Source organism: Nannospalax galili, unplaced genomic scaffold, assembly GCF_000622305.1.
Source record: "Nannospalax galili isolate Female #2095 unplaced genomic scaffold, S.galili_v1.0 scaffold16863, whole genome shotgun sequence".
NCBI lineage: Eukaryota > Metazoa > Chordata > Mammalia > Rodentia > Spalacidae > Nannospalax > Nannospalax galili.
This window is the reverse complement of record NW_008349598.1, coordinates 9770-27269: the sequence shown is the minus strand read 5'-3', so window position 1 is coordinate 27269 and position 17500 is coordinate 9770. Positions and strand designations below refer to the sequence as shown.

Below are 17500 nucleotides of genomic sequence, written 5' to 3'. Positions count from 1 at the left end.
GGGTTCAGTTATATTAATCATTAAGTTAATAGGAAAAGAGTATGGAACAACCTTCTGGAAATTTTTATTCTATTTATAAACTCTCCATTTCCTATACAAAACTAATTAACCCATCATATACTAGAGTTTAGAGACAGAGTCCACTGGGGATCCCCATCATGAAATGGGGAGGTGAGAGGTTAGATTATTTTAATTTTTTTTTATGTTTATGAATGATTTGCCTGTATGTATATAAGTGCACCTGTGTTGTGCAAAGCCCACAGAGGCCAGAAGAGGGTATCAGATTCCCTGGACCTTGAGTTACAGACAGTTGTTAGCCACCATGTGGGTGCTGGGAACCAAACCCAGGTTCTCTGGAAGAGCAGCCAGTGCTCTTAACCACTGAGCCATCTCTCCAGTCACAGGTTGGACTATTTTAATAGTTTTTCCTTTTGGATTTTGGGCTAGAGCACTTTAGATCAAGGTGTTACTGTTTTGATTTCATAGTAATGTAAGCCAATCATAAGTAGCACACACTTAATAAAGTAAAAGAAAAACAATTGTGTCCTTTAGGTAATAAAACATTATCAGGCTCTTTTTAGAATTAGTTGTAAAGGCTCTTTAAGATGACCCACTGGGGACAAACTCAGGACACATATGTCCATCCACCATTCTTTCTGGTTCTTCCAAGCGTCTACAGAGTAAGAGTAAACACGCATCAAATTGAGCAGTCAGGAGAGGCTGTTTCATTAAGTACCAAGTTACCTACTATTTCTCCCCATAGGGAAATAGACTAAAAACAGTTTTTCTTAATTCAAAGGATTTCTTAGTGATAAAGTTGTCCTTTTTTTTTTTCTGTGCACTGTTGTCAGTGGCCTTCTTTATTTGGGTGTAATGTGTCTAAACTCTTTCGGTCATCTAAACTGTGGTTTTGATGGCTAACAGCACCAGATGGCTCTTTTCTGGCCTCTAGAGGAGAGGGTGACCTGGTGGCAAATGCCCAGATGTAGCAAAGGGGCATGAGGAGAGGTCACAGGAGGCAGCCAGCAACGTGGACATTGACCTTGAGCAGAGGGAGGACAGGAAGGAGTGTCAGAGATACAGGGGCTCAGCACCTGCGGTGGCTCTTCAAGCACCCACAGAAACCAGAGGGAAACTTGGGAATGGGCTAGAATTCCTACACATAAAGCAGAGGGGGGTGTTGGGTTTGGGATGCCACAAGAAATGTGAAGATTTTGGAGTTTTAGTCATGGGAGAAACTGTAAAATACATACACCATTTTTTAAAAATATTGTATTTATTATTTTTATTTTTTTATGTGTATGGGTGTATTGCCTGCACTGGAGAGATGGCTCAGCGGGTTGGGAGCACTGACCCGGGTTCAATTCCCAGCACCCACATGGTGGCTATGAACTGTCCTTAACTCCAGTTCCAGGACTGGAGAGATGGCTCAGCAGCTAAGAGCACTGACTGGTTTTGCAGAGGACCTGGGTTCAAATCCCAGCACTCACACAGAGGTTAAAAACCATCCATAACTCCAGTTCCAGAGGATCCAATGCACTCTTCTGGCCTCCATGGGCACTGCACAACACAGGTGCACTTACATATATGCAGGCAATGCACACATACACATAAAATAACAGTAAATAAAGTTTTTTAAAAGCATACATAGAATGCCGGGCATGGTGGCGCACGCCCTTAATCCCAGCACTTGGGAGGCAGAGGCAGAGGGATCTCTGTGAGTTCAAGGCCAGCCTGGTCTACATAGTGAGTTCCAGGCCAGCTGGGGCTACAGGGAGACCCTGTCTCAAAAAGACAAAAAAAAAAGTGTACATGGATTGGAAAACTAAGAAATTATTCTGGCCATAATTATCTGAATGAATCCTGTGTCCTTCCCATCAGGACAGAGCATTGAAAACACAAGTACCTCACTGCTAAAAACACTCTTTTTCAAAATCGATGAATAAGGCCTTCTAGTTAAATTCCTGCCACTGCTTTTGTTTTGCTCCTAATCTTCCCAAACTTTATTATGGAATTAAGGTCCCAAGGGTTCGATGTGAGGGTCTACTTCCATCTTTTTGATACAACACGTATCTACTCTCTTAATTATGACAATCCTAAACATCTGAAAAATACCTTTTTAATGTTTTAAGATTTATTTTTATTTTTTAAATTGTATGTGTATGTGCAGATCTGTGCACATGAGTGCAGGTGCCCACAAAAGTCAGAGACATCAGATCCCCTCCAGGAGCTGGAGTTACAGGCAGTTGTGAGCCACCCAACATGGTCACTGGGAATTGAACTGGTCCTCCAGAAGAGCTGAACGTGCTCCTAACTTCAGAGTCAGCTCTCCAGCCCTAGAAAACACTGCTGTGATGAAAACGCCTAAGCACACTCTCACGTGTCTCTCCTTCCCTTCTAGCTCAGCCTAGGGTACACGTCGTCCTTCAAGAAAGGGACCCTGAACCATCACAACCTGCTCGTCTGCCATGCAACAGATTTCTACCCAGGGAACATTCAAGTCCACTGGTTCCAGAACAACCAGGAGGAAACAGCTGGGATCTTGACCACCAACCCGACCTGCAATGAAGACTGGACCTTCCAGATCCTGGTGACACTGGAAATGACCCCTCAGCAGGGAGACGTCTACACCTGCCACGTGGAGCACCCCAGCCTGGACAGACCCATCACCGTGGAGTGGAGTGAGTTCCCAGTGACCCTTCTAGACTCATGTTCTGTACAGCAGGCAGCTCCCTGGCTGTGAGGTCCACTTATCCTGCCCGGGGTGTCCATGCGCGGGGACCAGATCTCCCCCTGTGCCTCCTTCAGGCCCCCGAGGCTGCTTCTAAGCTGGAGGTGATGGACCATCACTGTCCTGGGATCCTACAGATTCAGGATCTGCCCTTGTCAGGAGGTCTAGGGAGGCAGACGTTCTCCCATGCTGTCCTCACACAGGGGAGCTGTGTCTTCCTCAGCCTTTAGCCTGACCTGTCCTGCCTCTTAAGGCAGCGGGTAGAATCAGCCTTGTCCCCACTGAAACCAGGTCTGGACCTTGTAGACCTTCTACAGCATGAGGTCCCTCATGCTGATGTTCCACATCCATCCAGACAGGCCCTGAGCTCTCACCTCCTGGAGGTGACTCTAACCTTGGATTCTACTCTTCCAGGGGCCCAGTCCAACTCTGCCCGGATCAAGACACTGACTGGAGTTGGGGGCCTGGTGCTGGGGTTCATCTTCCTGGCAGTGGGCCTCGTCATGCACGTGAGGGGCAAGAAAGGTGAGGAGGCCGGGTGTGGTATGGTTCATGTCTGTATTCTCAGCACATGGGACACTGAGGCAGGAGGGTCACAAGTTCAAGACCTGCCTGAGCTACATAGTGAGACCCTGTCTCAACTCCTAACCCAAAGAAGAAGAAGATAAGGAAACCTGGCAGATGGCTGGACCCTGACTTTCCCTGACCTACTTACTCATCCACAATAGATGGAAACAGAAAAGTCATGCTGGAGGAATCTAGAACAGAGATCATTGTCAGAGCAAAGTTGGCCATTGGGGAGAAGGGAGCCCCAGGCTAAGGTCTCAGCCACCAGATGTATAAGGTCCTACCAAGGCAGAGCCTTGCCTTCCCCTGATGTACTCACCCGTCTCCATGAGTGACCGAGACAGGAAAGCAATGCTCGAAGGTTCTAGATGACACAGAAACCAGTATCAGAGCAAAGTTGGCCTGCAGGGCCAGAGGGAACCCAGGCTAGGGTCTTAGCCACTGGACAGGCAAGGCTCCCTCAGTGCCCAGGTTCATGTGGGGTTCATGCTGTGATAGCAGTGGAGAATGGAAATGTGTCTCTCATTGTGGAGGGAGGTCTTTAATGGTTGAAAGTGTTTCCTCTTTTAGTTTCAGCTCAAGAAGGATCTCAATAAGCAGCTGACATGCCTGCTCTGTTTTTCTTGAGGAAATGTGCCAAGTGAGTTGTTCCCTGGGGAGACGTCCAGATAGAACACCTATAATAGACAAAAGTATATTCCACCCAAGTTCAACTAGGGAACCAATGAGTATAACGTTCTTACTTACAGAACACAGGCGAGAAATTATTGACAGGATTGTAGGTGACCCCTAAACAGCCATGCTACTGAAAAGTTTCACCCTACCATGGATAGCAGCATCCCTATGGCTTCGTAGATGAAGTCTCCCTCAGTTAACCTTCCATAGTCTACGCTCTAGCATCTCCCAAGACTACAGAGCACATGTAGTGGAGACAGAATCACACAGAGCCAGCTGAGAAGCACAGAAGGAGCAGCTCAGACGAGGGCCTGACGACCTCCCCACCCCGTCCTTCTGAGGGAGCATCAGCAGTCCCAGTCTTGAACTTCTCTAGTGGCACCTGATGAAGATGGCAATGGCTGTTGCGCCGGGAGGACAGCATTCTGCAGCAGGGTGGGTTGCAGGAGGAAGTGAGGGTTTCTTTTGTCAGAAAGTTTCAAGCCTGTGTGAGGGGTGGAGCTCAGCTGACAGAACACTTGCTTGTATTTATTGTTGACATTCACTTTTATATCATAGTTTTTCTGTCCTTGGACTTACAGGAAAAGGGTCAGCAACCTGCAATGACTTCTTTTCCCTACCTGGCTCCTGGTCTGACCTAAAAGACTATATGTGCTTTAGAACGAGGATGTCTCTATGCCTGGCCCAGAAGCTGGTTCTGGGTCTGATCTCCAGCTTCCCAAGAGGATGCTGCTGCTGAGTACTTCTCAAGGCAGTGCCTACAGTTCTGCTCTCCTGGGGCCTCCAACCCGGTTCCCTCCTCAGCTGCATCAACAGTCAAGATCAATGCTGTTGTCTGTTTCTTTCAAGAATGTGTATCATGGGGCTGGAGAGCTGGCTCAGTGGTTAAGAGCACTGGCTGCTCTTACAGAGGATCCAGGTTCAGTTCCCAGCACCCACATGGTGGCTAACAACCGTCTGTAACTCCAGTTCCAGGGGACCTGACGCCCTCTTCTGATCTTCACGGGCACTGCATGACATGGGTGCACCTACACACATGCAGGTGAAACACTCATCTACATGGAATAAAAAAAAATTTCTTACAAACATGTACCATGTTGCTCTGCCAGTGTTTTCTTCTTTTAATGTTTTTTAAATATTTTATTTATTTTTTTTATTTTATGTGTATGAGCGTATCACCTGCATGTATGTGAGTGCACCCGTGTCATGCAATGCCACGGAGGTCAGAAGAGGGCTTCGGATTCCCCTGGAACTGGAATTAAGGACGGTTCATAGCCGCCATGTGGGTGCTGGGAATCAAACCCAGGTCCTCTGCAAGAGCAGTCAGTGCTCTTAACCACTGAGCCATCTCTCCAGCCCCCGGTGTTTTCTTTATTAATTAAACTTATTCTCTGACAATTTCAAACATACATATACATTCTGAATGCACTTCTCCACCTTCTTTTATCCCCTTCCACCTCCGTCGACCACTCCTCCTCCCTACAGGTCCCGTCCCAGAATTCAGGTCCTCAGCCTTTGAGACAAGCACCTTTGCCCACAGGGCCATTCCGCTGGGCCCTAGCTAGAAGGCTTAGAGTACACACACTTTATTCAGTTAGTATTACGGTCCAGTCTAACCATCTTAGAATTTGCTTTTTCCTTTGTCTCATGTTTTTCCTCTCGCTCCTTTAGATTAATTCTGCTCATTTTGTCTTCTGTGCTTTAACATTAGCAGTACACTTTTATTTAGTTGCTATGGTAGTTAAAATATTCATCTTTGGGGCTAGAGAGATGACTCCATAATTAAGAGCACGGGCTGCTCTTGGAGAGGACCTGGGTTCGGTTCCCAGCACCACAAGGCAGTTAACAGCTGACTGTCCATAACTCAAGTTCCTGGAGATCTGATGCCCTCTTTGATCTCTGCAGGCATTATACAACATGGGTGCACTTACATACATGCAAGCAATACATATACCTATACCCTGACTCAAAAAAATAAAGCGGAGAGGCAGGTGGATCTCTGTGAGGTCGAGGCCAGCCTGGTCTACATAATGTATTCTAAAGCAGCTGGTGCTACATGGAGACCCTATCTATACAGACAGACAGACATAAATTGGAGAAGTAACTGAGGAATACAATGTCAGCCTCACTTCCACAAGAACACACATGTGCACCCACACACCCCACCCTCCACAAACACATAAACCAAATATGTCACTTTACAAATACAAGAGCATACAATATATTTACTTCCATTTCCTCTTTTTTTTCCTGTGACAGGGTCTCCCTGTAGCCCTGGTTGGACTGGAAGTCACTATGTAAACCAGGCTGGACTCAAACCCACAGAGATCACCTGCCTCTGCCACTCGAGTGCTGGGATTAAAGACATGCAATATGCTTGGCGTATTTCCTGTTCTTACCCACCTCCTTCTACATGTGTGTTTTTGTGTGTCTCTCTGTGTGTCCGAGTATCCATGTCTGTGTGTCTCTCGGTCTGGGTACAGTACTGGGCTCAAACCCAGGCCATGCACAATGTTGGTTAGCAGTTTCCTCCAAGAGAAGACACTACATCTAGGAAGGGAGCTCTTTAAGGCACAGGGGGTTGTTTCTTTCTTTCTTTCTTTTTGAGACAGGGTCTCCCTGTAGCCCAGCTGGCCTGGAACTCACTTTGTAAACCAGGCTGTCCTCGAACTCACAGAGATTCTCCTGCCTCTGCCTCCCAAGTGCTGGGATTAAAGGTGTGCACCACCATGCCTGGCACAACACAGGATGTTCTGTGTGGAACGTAGACCAGGGCTGTGTGGTGAGCTTGGCATTTCTTGCTTCTGTGAGCCGTCGCCCATACTGCGTGCACTCTTGGGGCTGCAACTTTCCGTCATCGCTGCTCCTATAACTCACCCTTCAGCCACACTCCTGTAAATACCCCAGTACAGCTTGGTGGTTCGCCAAGTAGGACTTTGGTGGTGTCCTTCATTTGGTCTGATGTCAGTTCCTTATCTGGGGTGACTAGGTACTTGTTCATATCGCCCAGTGACTGTGTCACACAACGCACCTGCAAACACTGTCATTGCTTATCGGCACTATTCTCCTCAAAGCTCTGCTGCATGGAGGGACCACAGCAGAATTACTAAATGAATGAAGAAACTTTCTTTCTTGGCTGTTAGTTTATCAAATGAAAAATATGCTCCACTGTAAATCACTATAGTTACAATGGCGCTTGGGAATTGTGGGTAAAATCTAGATCTGCCTGAAATCTTGATCCAGACTAACCGAATCCCTTCCCCAGTCTTCAAACTAGTTCATCCAAATCTTCATCCTCCCTCCACCCAACCCTGTCCTGCAGTTAGGGAATAACCCAGAGCTGTATCAACATTCTCAGATCCTTCCATTCAGGTGAGATTAGAACCTTCAGGAACTACATCCATAGCCCCGCTGGAAGTCACACCTTCATCAAATACCAGTCATGTGTGACTGGCTCCCAGGTGCCCAGTAAGAAGAACTCGAGTCCCCCAGCTCTGAAACACACAAGAATTTATTGGCCTCCGGGTATTCTGAGGAAACACACAAGAATTTATTGGCCTCGGGGTATTCTGAGGAAGGAGGCAGCAAAGGGCTCATCAAAGAAAAGCAGGGGCGTGAAGCCCAGGGCCGGGCTGTCTCCATGGTGCTGAAAACAGCAGCACTTCAAGTTGCCTTCTGTTCACTGAGAACTTTACTGAGTGCTTTAGGCCCCAAATAAGGACTTGAAGGATCAGCAAGTCAGTCAGTGAGACAGACTGGGGAGGGAGCTGAGATGGAGTTCAAGGGCAGCTGGGATGCAAGTTCATCTTCTTCTCGTAAATACTGTCACCTGCACCAAGACACGCACAGTTACCGTCAGCCTCGGGTTCAGATTGCTGAGCTCAGACATACCTTCTCTGTTCTCTCTGTACATGTTGCCCTGCCCCAGTTTCCCTGCCCTGGTCCGGTGTCAGGGAGGTGAGGGCCGCCCATGCACACACCGTGGTCCTCCACATCATCAGCCCCTAGGGAGCCAGGAGTACCTGAGGGGAGCAAATTCCACCTCAAACCCCACTTGACTCTAGGGGCATCCCACACACCACAGCCTCCCGAAGAGGCTCAACTGTGGAAGGCTGGGAATGAAGGACCCTTGCTTACATCAGGCAAATCTAATTGTGACTGTTAGTTCTTAACTGTCAGCAACACAACTTACAATCATCTGGGAAGACAGTCTTAACTGAGGAATTGTCTAGATGACTTTAGCCCGTGAACATGTATTTAAGGGATTGTTTTGATTGTTACTTGATGTGGGAAGACCCACCCACTGTGGGCAGCACCATTCCCTAGACAGGGCATGCCATCTGGTATCTTCTGTTCTCTCCATTTTGTTCTGATTCTAAATGATCTCTTGTTTCTCCCTTATACCATCCACAGCGGCCCACAGATACATGGGTCACCACTGAAGCGATCTCAGCCTCAGTCTCTCCATGAAGCTCCACACACCCCATTTCCAACTTCATAAGGACTCCCCAGTGAGCTGCCTCACTAAACCTCTGGCTGAATAATTTTAAAATGAATTCTTTGCTATTCTTCCAAATCCACCTCTGCTCTTGTATTTACTGTCCCAGCGATGAACACACCTCCTTTAGTGCATCTCATGATGGGAAATTGTAAAGCCAGGGAACAACTTCATAGATGTCCACTCTGATGCCTCACATGTGTCTTTCTTTCATAGTGAAATCATTGGTGTCATTTACATCTTATTTTCCAGATGACTTAGTCTATGACCTACCAACAAAGCCATCCACCTACAGCCTAGCTGTGTGACCATAATTAAGGTGTTTAATGCTCCTGTGTACATAAGATGACATACGTATTTCTCAAGTATAAAACCACAATAACAGTACCTACCTAACAGACTGTCATGGAGGATAAAATAAGTTAATAATTATAAATCTCAGAATAGTGCCTGAGTTTATTAAGTTCTCAATGAATATCAGTGTTGTTAGTAATGCAGCTCTGCGCATTTAACCACTGAGCGATCAGTGTACACTTCATCTAACTGAACGTTTCCTCTCTTTATGTACAGCAGGTGCTAAGCTCCATTCTTTCCTCTTTCTTCCAACTGCACCCTAATAGTCTCACCTCCACAGATACTCACAGGTCCCTCTGGGCCTGGGGGTCATGGCTGGGGCACAGAGCCCTTATGATGAGCATGGTGCCCACAATAATGCCCACCAGGCCCACAGCCAGGCCCAAGGCACAGACCACAGTCTCTGTCATCTCGGTCACCTGGACTGACTCCTGCACCTCTGGAAAAAAAGTGAGGAGATGAAGTCAGAAGGTGCAGAGTTGTGGGGTTGGCCTGATGAGGAAGGAGGCTGAAGGTCACAGGCCATCAGACAGGCTACTAAGGCAGGATAAGGGCAGTGGGATGCTCTGGGGTACCAGGTACTGGGAGCAGAGGGTGTGGAGGTCATGGAGAGAAAACAGTTCTGTACCCCAGTGACAGATGCTCGGCTGGTCCAGGCCCCAGTGCTCTACCCGGCAGTCATAGAAGTCCTCGGCCGTGGGAATGAAGGGCAGGTAATGGAACTTGTGGAATCTGAATTCTGTGCTGGGCAGAAAGGTGGTTTCAGAAGCTCCTTCAGTGACGGGCTGTCCATTTCTCAGCCACGTGACATTGAGCACCGGGGGGAAGAACTTGTCAATGTGACAGATGAGGACGTTGGGCTGGCCCAGCTCCACAGGGCTCTTGGGAAACACGGTCACTTCAGGAGGCTCTGGGAGGAGACGGAACCTGGTGAGACCCTGTTCTTGGTGAATCATGAAGACCTCACCCTGGGATATCCTCTACCTCAGGCTCAGACTTTAAGACACCTTTAGGGTCCTGAATAACAGCCAGTAGCCTCCTTCACTGATGAGACTCCCCCAGTTCCACCTCTCTTCCTGAGCTGGTAGGGGCCCTCAGCTGTGCTGGAGAGGAGCCCGCTGCCACCAGGAGGAGGATAACTCAGCAGAGGGCACCTGGATCTCCCATTCTGAGTGCAGAGCAGGGACCCTCCCATCTCTTCCCACCCGGTAGCAGTACCATTGGGGGCCTGGGTGATGTTGGGGCGCTGGATCAAAGCTTTCAGGTTGTTCTTCAAACTGACGATGTAGGGCAGTGCTCCCTGAGCATCAAAGGCGAAGACTCCACTAAACTCCGGCAGCCCCCAGACAGTCTCTTCCTTGTCAAAATCCACATAGAACTGTTCATCCCCATCAAATTCATACACACAGTCACCAGATGGTGTTTGCATCTGTGCAAATATGTCATAAACTGCTACATGGTCCGCTGTGTAAAGAAAACAGAGAAAAGGACACAAATGGAGGAATGAATGCGTAAGTAGTGGAGGCCCCAGAGCAAGTCAGATGAGGTCAGAGGGTGGGTATATGGGGCATGAAGGTAACAACAAGCAGGAGATTGACAAGATGAGAGAGAGGAAAAAAAGAAGAGAATTCATAAGAAGTCCCGCTGCCTCCTGTCACTCAGGGTCCGAGCATCCTAGGGTAATACTGAGCAAGATGCCCAGAGGAATGCCACACAGTGATGGTCGAATTGAAGTCCTTTATTAGTAGCCAGTGGTCAGAGAGGGGGCTAATGCTCAAAAGAACTCTCCACCCTGAAGAGAAGCAGGGTAAGGTTTTTATAAACCCTAAGCTTTATGCTTAAAACCACGATTACATCATGCCAGGGGCAAAGTCAGTAACCATAGTTACATCAGATCACCATAGTTACATCAGACCAGGGGCAGGTCAGTTAACAAAGACGTTTTCAGTTAACAAAAAGTTTCGATAAAGAAAAAGCAAGTTTCTCAGAATTGCAGAAACAATGGGCTCCATGGAGACGCAGGTGTAGCAGGGAGGATGTGCTGTCTGGACATGCTACCTGGTACTTGCAAGTTTCCCGGTACTGTAGAAACAATATGCTCCCTGAAACTGCCTGCATGAGACGGTCCCCCTGGCTGGCTGCAGCGGAAATGGCTGGGCGAAAACACAGGGCAAAGCCAAAGTCAGCGAGAGCAAGATGGGGTTAGTTTTGCCCTTTCACTAGCTCAGCGGGGGTTTGGGTGACAGTGATGAGAAGCACCCGCTGAGCCAGGCGTTGCTGTGGTCGTTTATATATTTTTCTCACTTAATTGTCACGGTAATGTTCCTCTCCCAGACGGTCATGGGTCTAGGACTACAGATGTGAAATTGAGGTTAGACTCATGGAGGTGGAGAAGCGGGAATATTATTTTCCTTATTATAGAAAAGGCAGAAAATAAAAACTTGGGGCGAGAGCATTCTTCAACTTGTAGTGTTCTTTGTGGCTTTATGTTTTTGTTTTAGTTCTTGAGCCCCACGCTGCAGTAGACATTAATAGAACAGCTGTGACGGTCTCCGTCAGCCTCACCACACTAAATCTAACAGCATAGTACAGGAGCTATGGCACTGGTTTCAAACTTTTTTAATTTTGTTTTTATTTCCACTTTAAATTTTTAAATATATTAATAATTAATATTGCTATTATATGTTTATTTAATATATTTATATAATATTTATATTTATATAATATTTTATTACCTTTATTTTATGTGTATGAGTGTATTGCATGCATGTACGTAAGTGCATCTGTGTCATGCAATGCCTGTGGAGGTCAGAAGAAGGCTTTGGATCCCTGGAAGGTTGTTAGCCACCATGTGGGTGCTGGGAATCAAACCCAGGTCCTCTACAAGAGCAGCCAGTGTTCTTAACTGCTGAGCCATCTCTCCAGCCCTCATTTTATATTTTTACTGTATTTATTTTATTTACGGGTTTTAGATGCCCCAATGAACAGGTAGAGGTCTGAGGACAACTTGCAGAAGTTGAGTCTCTCTTTCTACTCTGTGGGTCCAGGGGATCAAACTCAAGACCTCAGACTTGGCAGGTAGCAAGTACCCTTACCTGTTATTTTTGTTTTAAGTGAAAGTATAAATGTTACTGAGTTTGAAATATCTGTGTGTGCAATTTTGGTTTTTTTTCAATCTTTATTCACTTATAATAATAAAGGCAAAAGGAACTACAAATATTAATAAAATAATGAGCATGTGAGAGCTCCTGGCTTACACAGATGAGCCAAAGTGCAGAGAATGTCAGGACTGCCCAGCTCCACCTCTGCACTCGGTTTCCCTGTGAGTTCACAGCCCTGGCACGCAGGACCTATGCTGGGACACTCACAGTGACAGAGAGAATGTTATTTCATGGGAGTCTAGTTCCTCCTCAACTCCAAAGAATCACTTTCAGAAAAGATGAAATAAAGAGAAATAAAACCCACAGAGAGTCTTTTAGAACTAGTTTATACTTTTTAAGTGTTTTTTTTTTAACATTTTCACAGATCCTGAGTTCTAAAGATCAGTCAGGTACGAGACAAATTATTTTTCTTCAAAAATCATATTCATCTGGGCCAGGAATCACAAGCCTGTAATCCCAACTACTCTGGAAGCTGAGGCAGGAGGATTTCAGTTCAAGGCCAGCCTTGGCAACTACATGAGACCCTGTCTCAAAATAAAAAGTCCAAAACAAGGCGAAAAGGGGCTCAGACATAGCTCCGTGGTAGAATGCTTGGTTACCATGCATGGCGTTCAATTCTCAGTACACTCTCCATTTTAAAAAATACTTTTCATTCATAGATAAAAACCAATCATACTAAAGTAAAACCAAAATCTATCAGTGTAAATCCCAACTCTGTGGCTCAATGTCTGACATCTGGGACTTATTCATAATGTAATCTTCTGGGTTCCTAAGGGCTTGGGCAGTCCTAGCTCCCCAGCTCCACCATCCACAGCACACACCCTGCGCTTCTCTCTTAAGCCGGCTCCATGCCACATTTGCAGCTGTCCTTGGCAGATGTCCTACAATGTCTGCATTTCCAACATCCTGGGATCCATTACAACTGAGTTTTCGTCTTCACCAATGACCTTTCAGGGTCTCACCACAGAGACTTCAACCCTGCCACACAGTGCCTAGCCTCAGCTTCTCTCCATGACCCCTTCGGTCATGTCTTCTAAACCAGTACTATGTGATGACTCTTACATTGCCAAGTTCTGGCGCAAGCTTGAGATGTAACCTGGCCTCCTTAGACCTTAGCCTCTGTGTGCTGACCCTGAGGAAATACTTTACTATTGTCCCAATGAAACACAGATGGTTTCACCTTAATGGTGCTGATCTATTATCAATCACAGTTGATTCTTCAGACCCAGGTGACCCAAAAGCACAGATTCTTAGCTAAAATATCACACAAATGGGCCCTAGCCCAGTTCCTAATAGAGTCTCTGTTCTCCTCTGAAACCTCGTGGGCTGGGTCTCTACTGTACCAGGTGTGGGGGTGCACACATTTGATCCCAATCCTTGGGAGGCAGAAGCAGGTTAATCCCTATGAGTTCTTGGCCAGCCTGGTTTACATGAAAAGTTACAGGCCTTACCAGGTGTGGTGGCACACGCCTTTAATCCCAACACTCGGGAGGCAGACGCAGGTGGATCTCTGAGTTCAAGGCCAGCCTGGTCTACATAGTGAGTTCCAGGACAGCTGGGGCTACAGGGAGACCCTGTCTCAAAAAGACCAAAAAAACAAAAACAAAAAAAACAAACAAAAAAAAGTTACAGGCCAACCAGGGCCATATAGTGATGCTCTGTCTCAAAAAAAGTCCAATGTCTCTTTAAAAATCCAAAGTCTCTTAACTGTGGGTTCCTGTAAAATCAAAAAATAGATTACATACTTTCTTATTTCAAAAAGGAAGCACCAGAGCACAGTTAAATCAAAACAACACCCAACAGCAGCATGTAAATGCTGTAGCATCAAGGATTCACTCATGATCATCTGGTCAGTCACAGCTCTCTGACTCTGCTGACCACAGCACACCCAGCTTGCCTTGTAGGCTCAGGTTGGCTCCACTACACACCTCCACTGTCCCTGTGAGCATCCCACAGTCCTACCACCTCCAATATCCTGAGTTCTGTACTGCAACTGAGGCTTCACCCAGTCTCTCATGGCGCCAAGCCTCAGCTATTCTCCATGACCCCTTCATGCCTTCAAAACCAGTACCAGGTGAGAGACATCATCAGGTTTGGACTCCAGCTTGAGATGAAGTCTTCCATCCGGTGATGCAGTTTCTGTGTGCTGACCCTGAGGAAATCCTTCCAGAAGATCTCTGCCTCGGTGATGCTGTTTGCTTACTAATCACAGCTGATTTTCAGCTCTAGCTAATCAGTTTCCATTGTCCCAATAAAGCAAAGATTTCACTTCTACAGATTCTTAATTCAACTATATCACAACACAGTCCCCCTTTGAGGGACTCGAGCTCCCTTCTGAGACTTCACAAGCCAGGCCTCATCACCTACATTTCTTCCAGCACTGCTAACTTCCTCTCAGCATGCAGCCCATAAGACTGTGAATACTTGGTGAATTTTCCAGAGTAAATTCCAAACACTTCGACAATCCTCAAAAAACATGGTCAGGTCCATTGTAGTACAACCCAACTCCTGGTACCAATTTCTGTTCCACTGAGGTTTGTGTTGTTGCTGTAAAAACATTGTGCAAAACCAACTTGGAGAGGAAAGGGTTTATTTCAGCTTACAAGTTCAGGCTATCTTTAAGGATGGGCAGGCAGAAGCTCAGGGCAGGATTCTGGACACAGGAACTGAAGCAGAGACCATAGAAACACTGCTTACTGGCTGGCTTCCACTGAAATCGTCCAGTCATTTGAATCTTTTTTTCTTTGCTTGCACATATGTAAGTGCACTGTGTGCATGCAATGCCCACAGAGGCCAGAAGAGGGTGTCAGACCCCCTAGCACTGGAGTTACAGGCAGTTGTGAGCTGCCCCAGGTGGGTTTTGGGAACTAAACTGGGTCCTCTGCAAAAGCAGCCAGTGCTCTTAAGCACTGAGCCATCTCTCCAGCCCAGTTACCTTTCTTATTCAGCCCAAACCCACCTGTCAAGGGACGGTGCCACCCACAGTGGGCTGGGCCCTCCTACAGCAATTAGCAGCTAATAAAATACCTTACAGATATGACTACAGGCCAATCCAATGGGTGAATTTCCTCAACTGAGGTTTCCTCTTTCCAGATGACTCTAGTTTGTGTCAAGTTGACACAGTCTGTGTGTACAGTCTCTGGTGAGAGCAGAGTCTCTATCTGATCAGCCTTGGCTGTTTGGGTAAATAACTTTGGAAAGTTTCCATCTTTTTGAGCTTCAGTGTTTTCCTCTCTAAGATGGGGGTGAAAATATTTTCATGGAGTTTCTGTGAGATGCTAATGGTGGAAGAAATTAAGTCTTTGAAGTACGGCTGCTACTGTGACTGTGATCATTAGAGACAAAGATGAACGTCACACAGGAATAAAGAGAGGAAAGACAGCGGAAAGTGGCTTTGTGGGTCCTGAAAAGTCTCTCGTTCTAACACACTTAGTTGGCTGTCCGTCCCACCTTGTGTCCTCCACCCTCCCACATCCTCCTGACCACTCACCCTTGATGGCCTCAGCTCCTGCGAGACTCAACAAAAGAGCCAAGAAGAGGGCCCTCAGGACCACAGCCTTGGTCTGGAACATTCTCTCAGTAGAGCTCATGCTGGGCGGCTACATTTGATGACTGAGCACAGACCAGTGATTAGGAGCTGGGGAAGGACAGGGAAAGACAAGAGCTGTGAAACTGGGTTTCTATAGTCTGACTATAACAGAGAATAAAGAGGATCAGCACGGCCAGGCTTAACCAATCAGAGAAGCAGTAGAGCTGACACCCGCTGTTCCTGGGTAGAAAGAAAGCTGGAAGGGGCTAAAGAAGAGAAGGGAGAGGCTTGAGGAGCAGCACAGCCCAGACACTTCCATCACCATCGTTGTCAGAGAGAAGTTCAAGAAGATCAGGCACACATCCTTTGACACCAAATGGTTGTAGTGCACTCTGGTATTTGATAGGGTTGGTCTCCTGCCCTCCCCACACCACGACCACCCCAGACAGCAGATTATCTGTGCTAAAAAGGAAATAGACTACAATTTTCCAATCAGCAAATACCGAACTCTCCCCAAATGCTGCTTCTTAAGCATTTCACTTCTGCAGACCTCTTTTTTTAACCTCACCGCAGACCCTGTGTTTTAAAATTGCATAGTAAACCTAAGAATAGTTTTAAGTATTGTAGGTGATCACAGAACAGTTTTAGTGATGTCTTCTAAAACACATTTTTTTCCTCCTTCAGAAAAATCTCCGAAAATATGACTTTTTTTGTCTTTTTCAGACAGGGTCTCCCTATAGCCCCAGCTTTCCTGGAACTCACTATGTAGACCAGGCTGGCCTTGAACTCACAGAGATCCGCCTGCCTCTGCCTCCCAAGTGCTGGAATTAAAGGCGTGTGCCACCACACCCAGCTTAGTTGCATTTTACTGATGTATGAGACTTCTGATATAATCTTTTCTCTTTAAATTACTCTACATTTTATTTCATTTTCACATGAGAATACACACTGTATACTGCATGTGGTAACAATGACCACCGTTTTGGGTTTTATATGGCTTTCTCTATTTTCCCATTTCAGGTAATGCTCTTTTTTATGGTGTTGTTTTCTTTTGCAAATTCTGTTTTATTGCTATTATTATTATTTTATTGAGCTTTCGTATTTTCATAGAACAGTTTTTAATCAAATTTAGACATCCCCCCCATCCATGCCTCCCCTGTTCCCTCACCAGACCTCATGTATCCCGCCATACATGTTAAGTCCTATTCATTCAGGCATTTGTACCCAAATGTCCTTCAGTGTAAATTTGTTCTTTGGAGTCTAGTCAGCCCATCTAGTGATTGTACATAAATCATACTCTCCTTCACCCAGCAGCAGTCAGTCTCTAGTAGTTTTCAGTCTAGGGCCAGCCTGCCACGCATTTCTCTCCTCCCCTTTGGGCCCTTGTTTAATTGAGTCAACATGGGTCCTGTGCTCGATGCCACCATTACCACCCGTTCACCTGTGCAAGCTTCCAGTGGCCTGAAAGCCTCTGCTTCCCTCTGTTCAAGAACCAGTCCTGGCTCTTACAATCTTTCCACTCCCTCTTCCACAATGGTCCCTGAGCTGTGGGTGGGTGAGGAGTCCTATCCTACAGTCAACAGTCTCTCACTCTTTAAAACTTGGCCAGTTGTGCACTTCTGTGTGCATTGCACTCTGCTGTACAAGGAAGCTTCACTGGTGAGAGTCGAGGGACGTATTAGTTTTCTCTCTACCCTTGTTCTGCTGTGTTCCATGAACCTTAGCTGTAGAGGTTCAACTGTAGATGTGTCACCTAGTCCTGGGCATCTCTCAGACGTACGTTCTCTGTATCTGACCAGATGTGCAATTCTGCAGCAACCTCCATGTGTTGCAGAAAGAAGCATCTTTGATGAGTGCTGTACAGTATGCTTGTCTGTAAATATAAGGATCCATATTTAGCATATAGTAAAAAATTTCACCGGGCATGGTGGTGTATGCCTTTAATCCCAGCATTGGGGAGGCAGAGGCAGGCAGATCTCTGTGAG

General features: G+C 46.5%; 1 protein-coding gene and 1 pseudogene across 2 annotated transcripts; one reads left to right on the top strand and one right to left on the bottom strand.

Annotated features, from left to right (window-relative positions):
• LOC103745138 overlaps positions 1-7423 on the top strand; it is a 10740-nt pseudogene extending 3317 nt beyond the window's left edge.
• An 85-nt stretch (positions 7424-7508) lies between these two features.
• Positions 7509-15619, bottom strand: LOC103745137 (RLA class II histocompatibility antigen, DP alpha-1 chain-like). 2 transcript variants are annotated; one of them, XM_029570380.1, is made up of 5 exons: positions 15477-15619; positions 10044-10289; positions 9454-9735; positions 9098-9264; positions 7509-7802 (listed from the first exon to the last, which is right to left on the bottom strand). In XM_029570380.1, the coding sequence occupies exons 1-4, from the start codon at positions 15574-15576 to the stop codon at positions 9110-9112; spliced, it is 783 nt and encodes a 260-aa protein (XP_029426240.1). In that variant the 5' UTR covers positions 15577-15619; the 3' UTR covers positions 7509-7802; positions 9098-9109. The 2 variants fall into 2 exon arrangements, with proteins under 2 accessions (XP_029426240.1, XP_008845264.1); XM_008847042.3 differs by having other exon boundaries at positions 9114-9264.
• Positions 15620-17500: the final 1881 nt, after the last annotated feature.

Excerpts from the sequence above, each read along its gene's own strand:
- LOC103745137 (XM_029570380.1), bottom strand. The coding sequence starts at position 15,576 with ATGAGCTCTACTGAGAGAATGTTCCAGACCAAGGCTGTGGTCCTGAGG. Across the intron at positions 9,736-10,043 it reads CATCACCCAGGCCCCCAATG|AGCCTCCTGAAGTGACCGTG; the intron begins GTACTGCTACCG and ends GTCTCCTCCCAG. Across the intron at positions 9,265-9,453 it reads GCCGAGCATCTGTCACTGGG|AGGTGCAGGAGTCAGTCCAG; the intron begins GTACAGAACTGT and ends CTTTTTTTCCAG.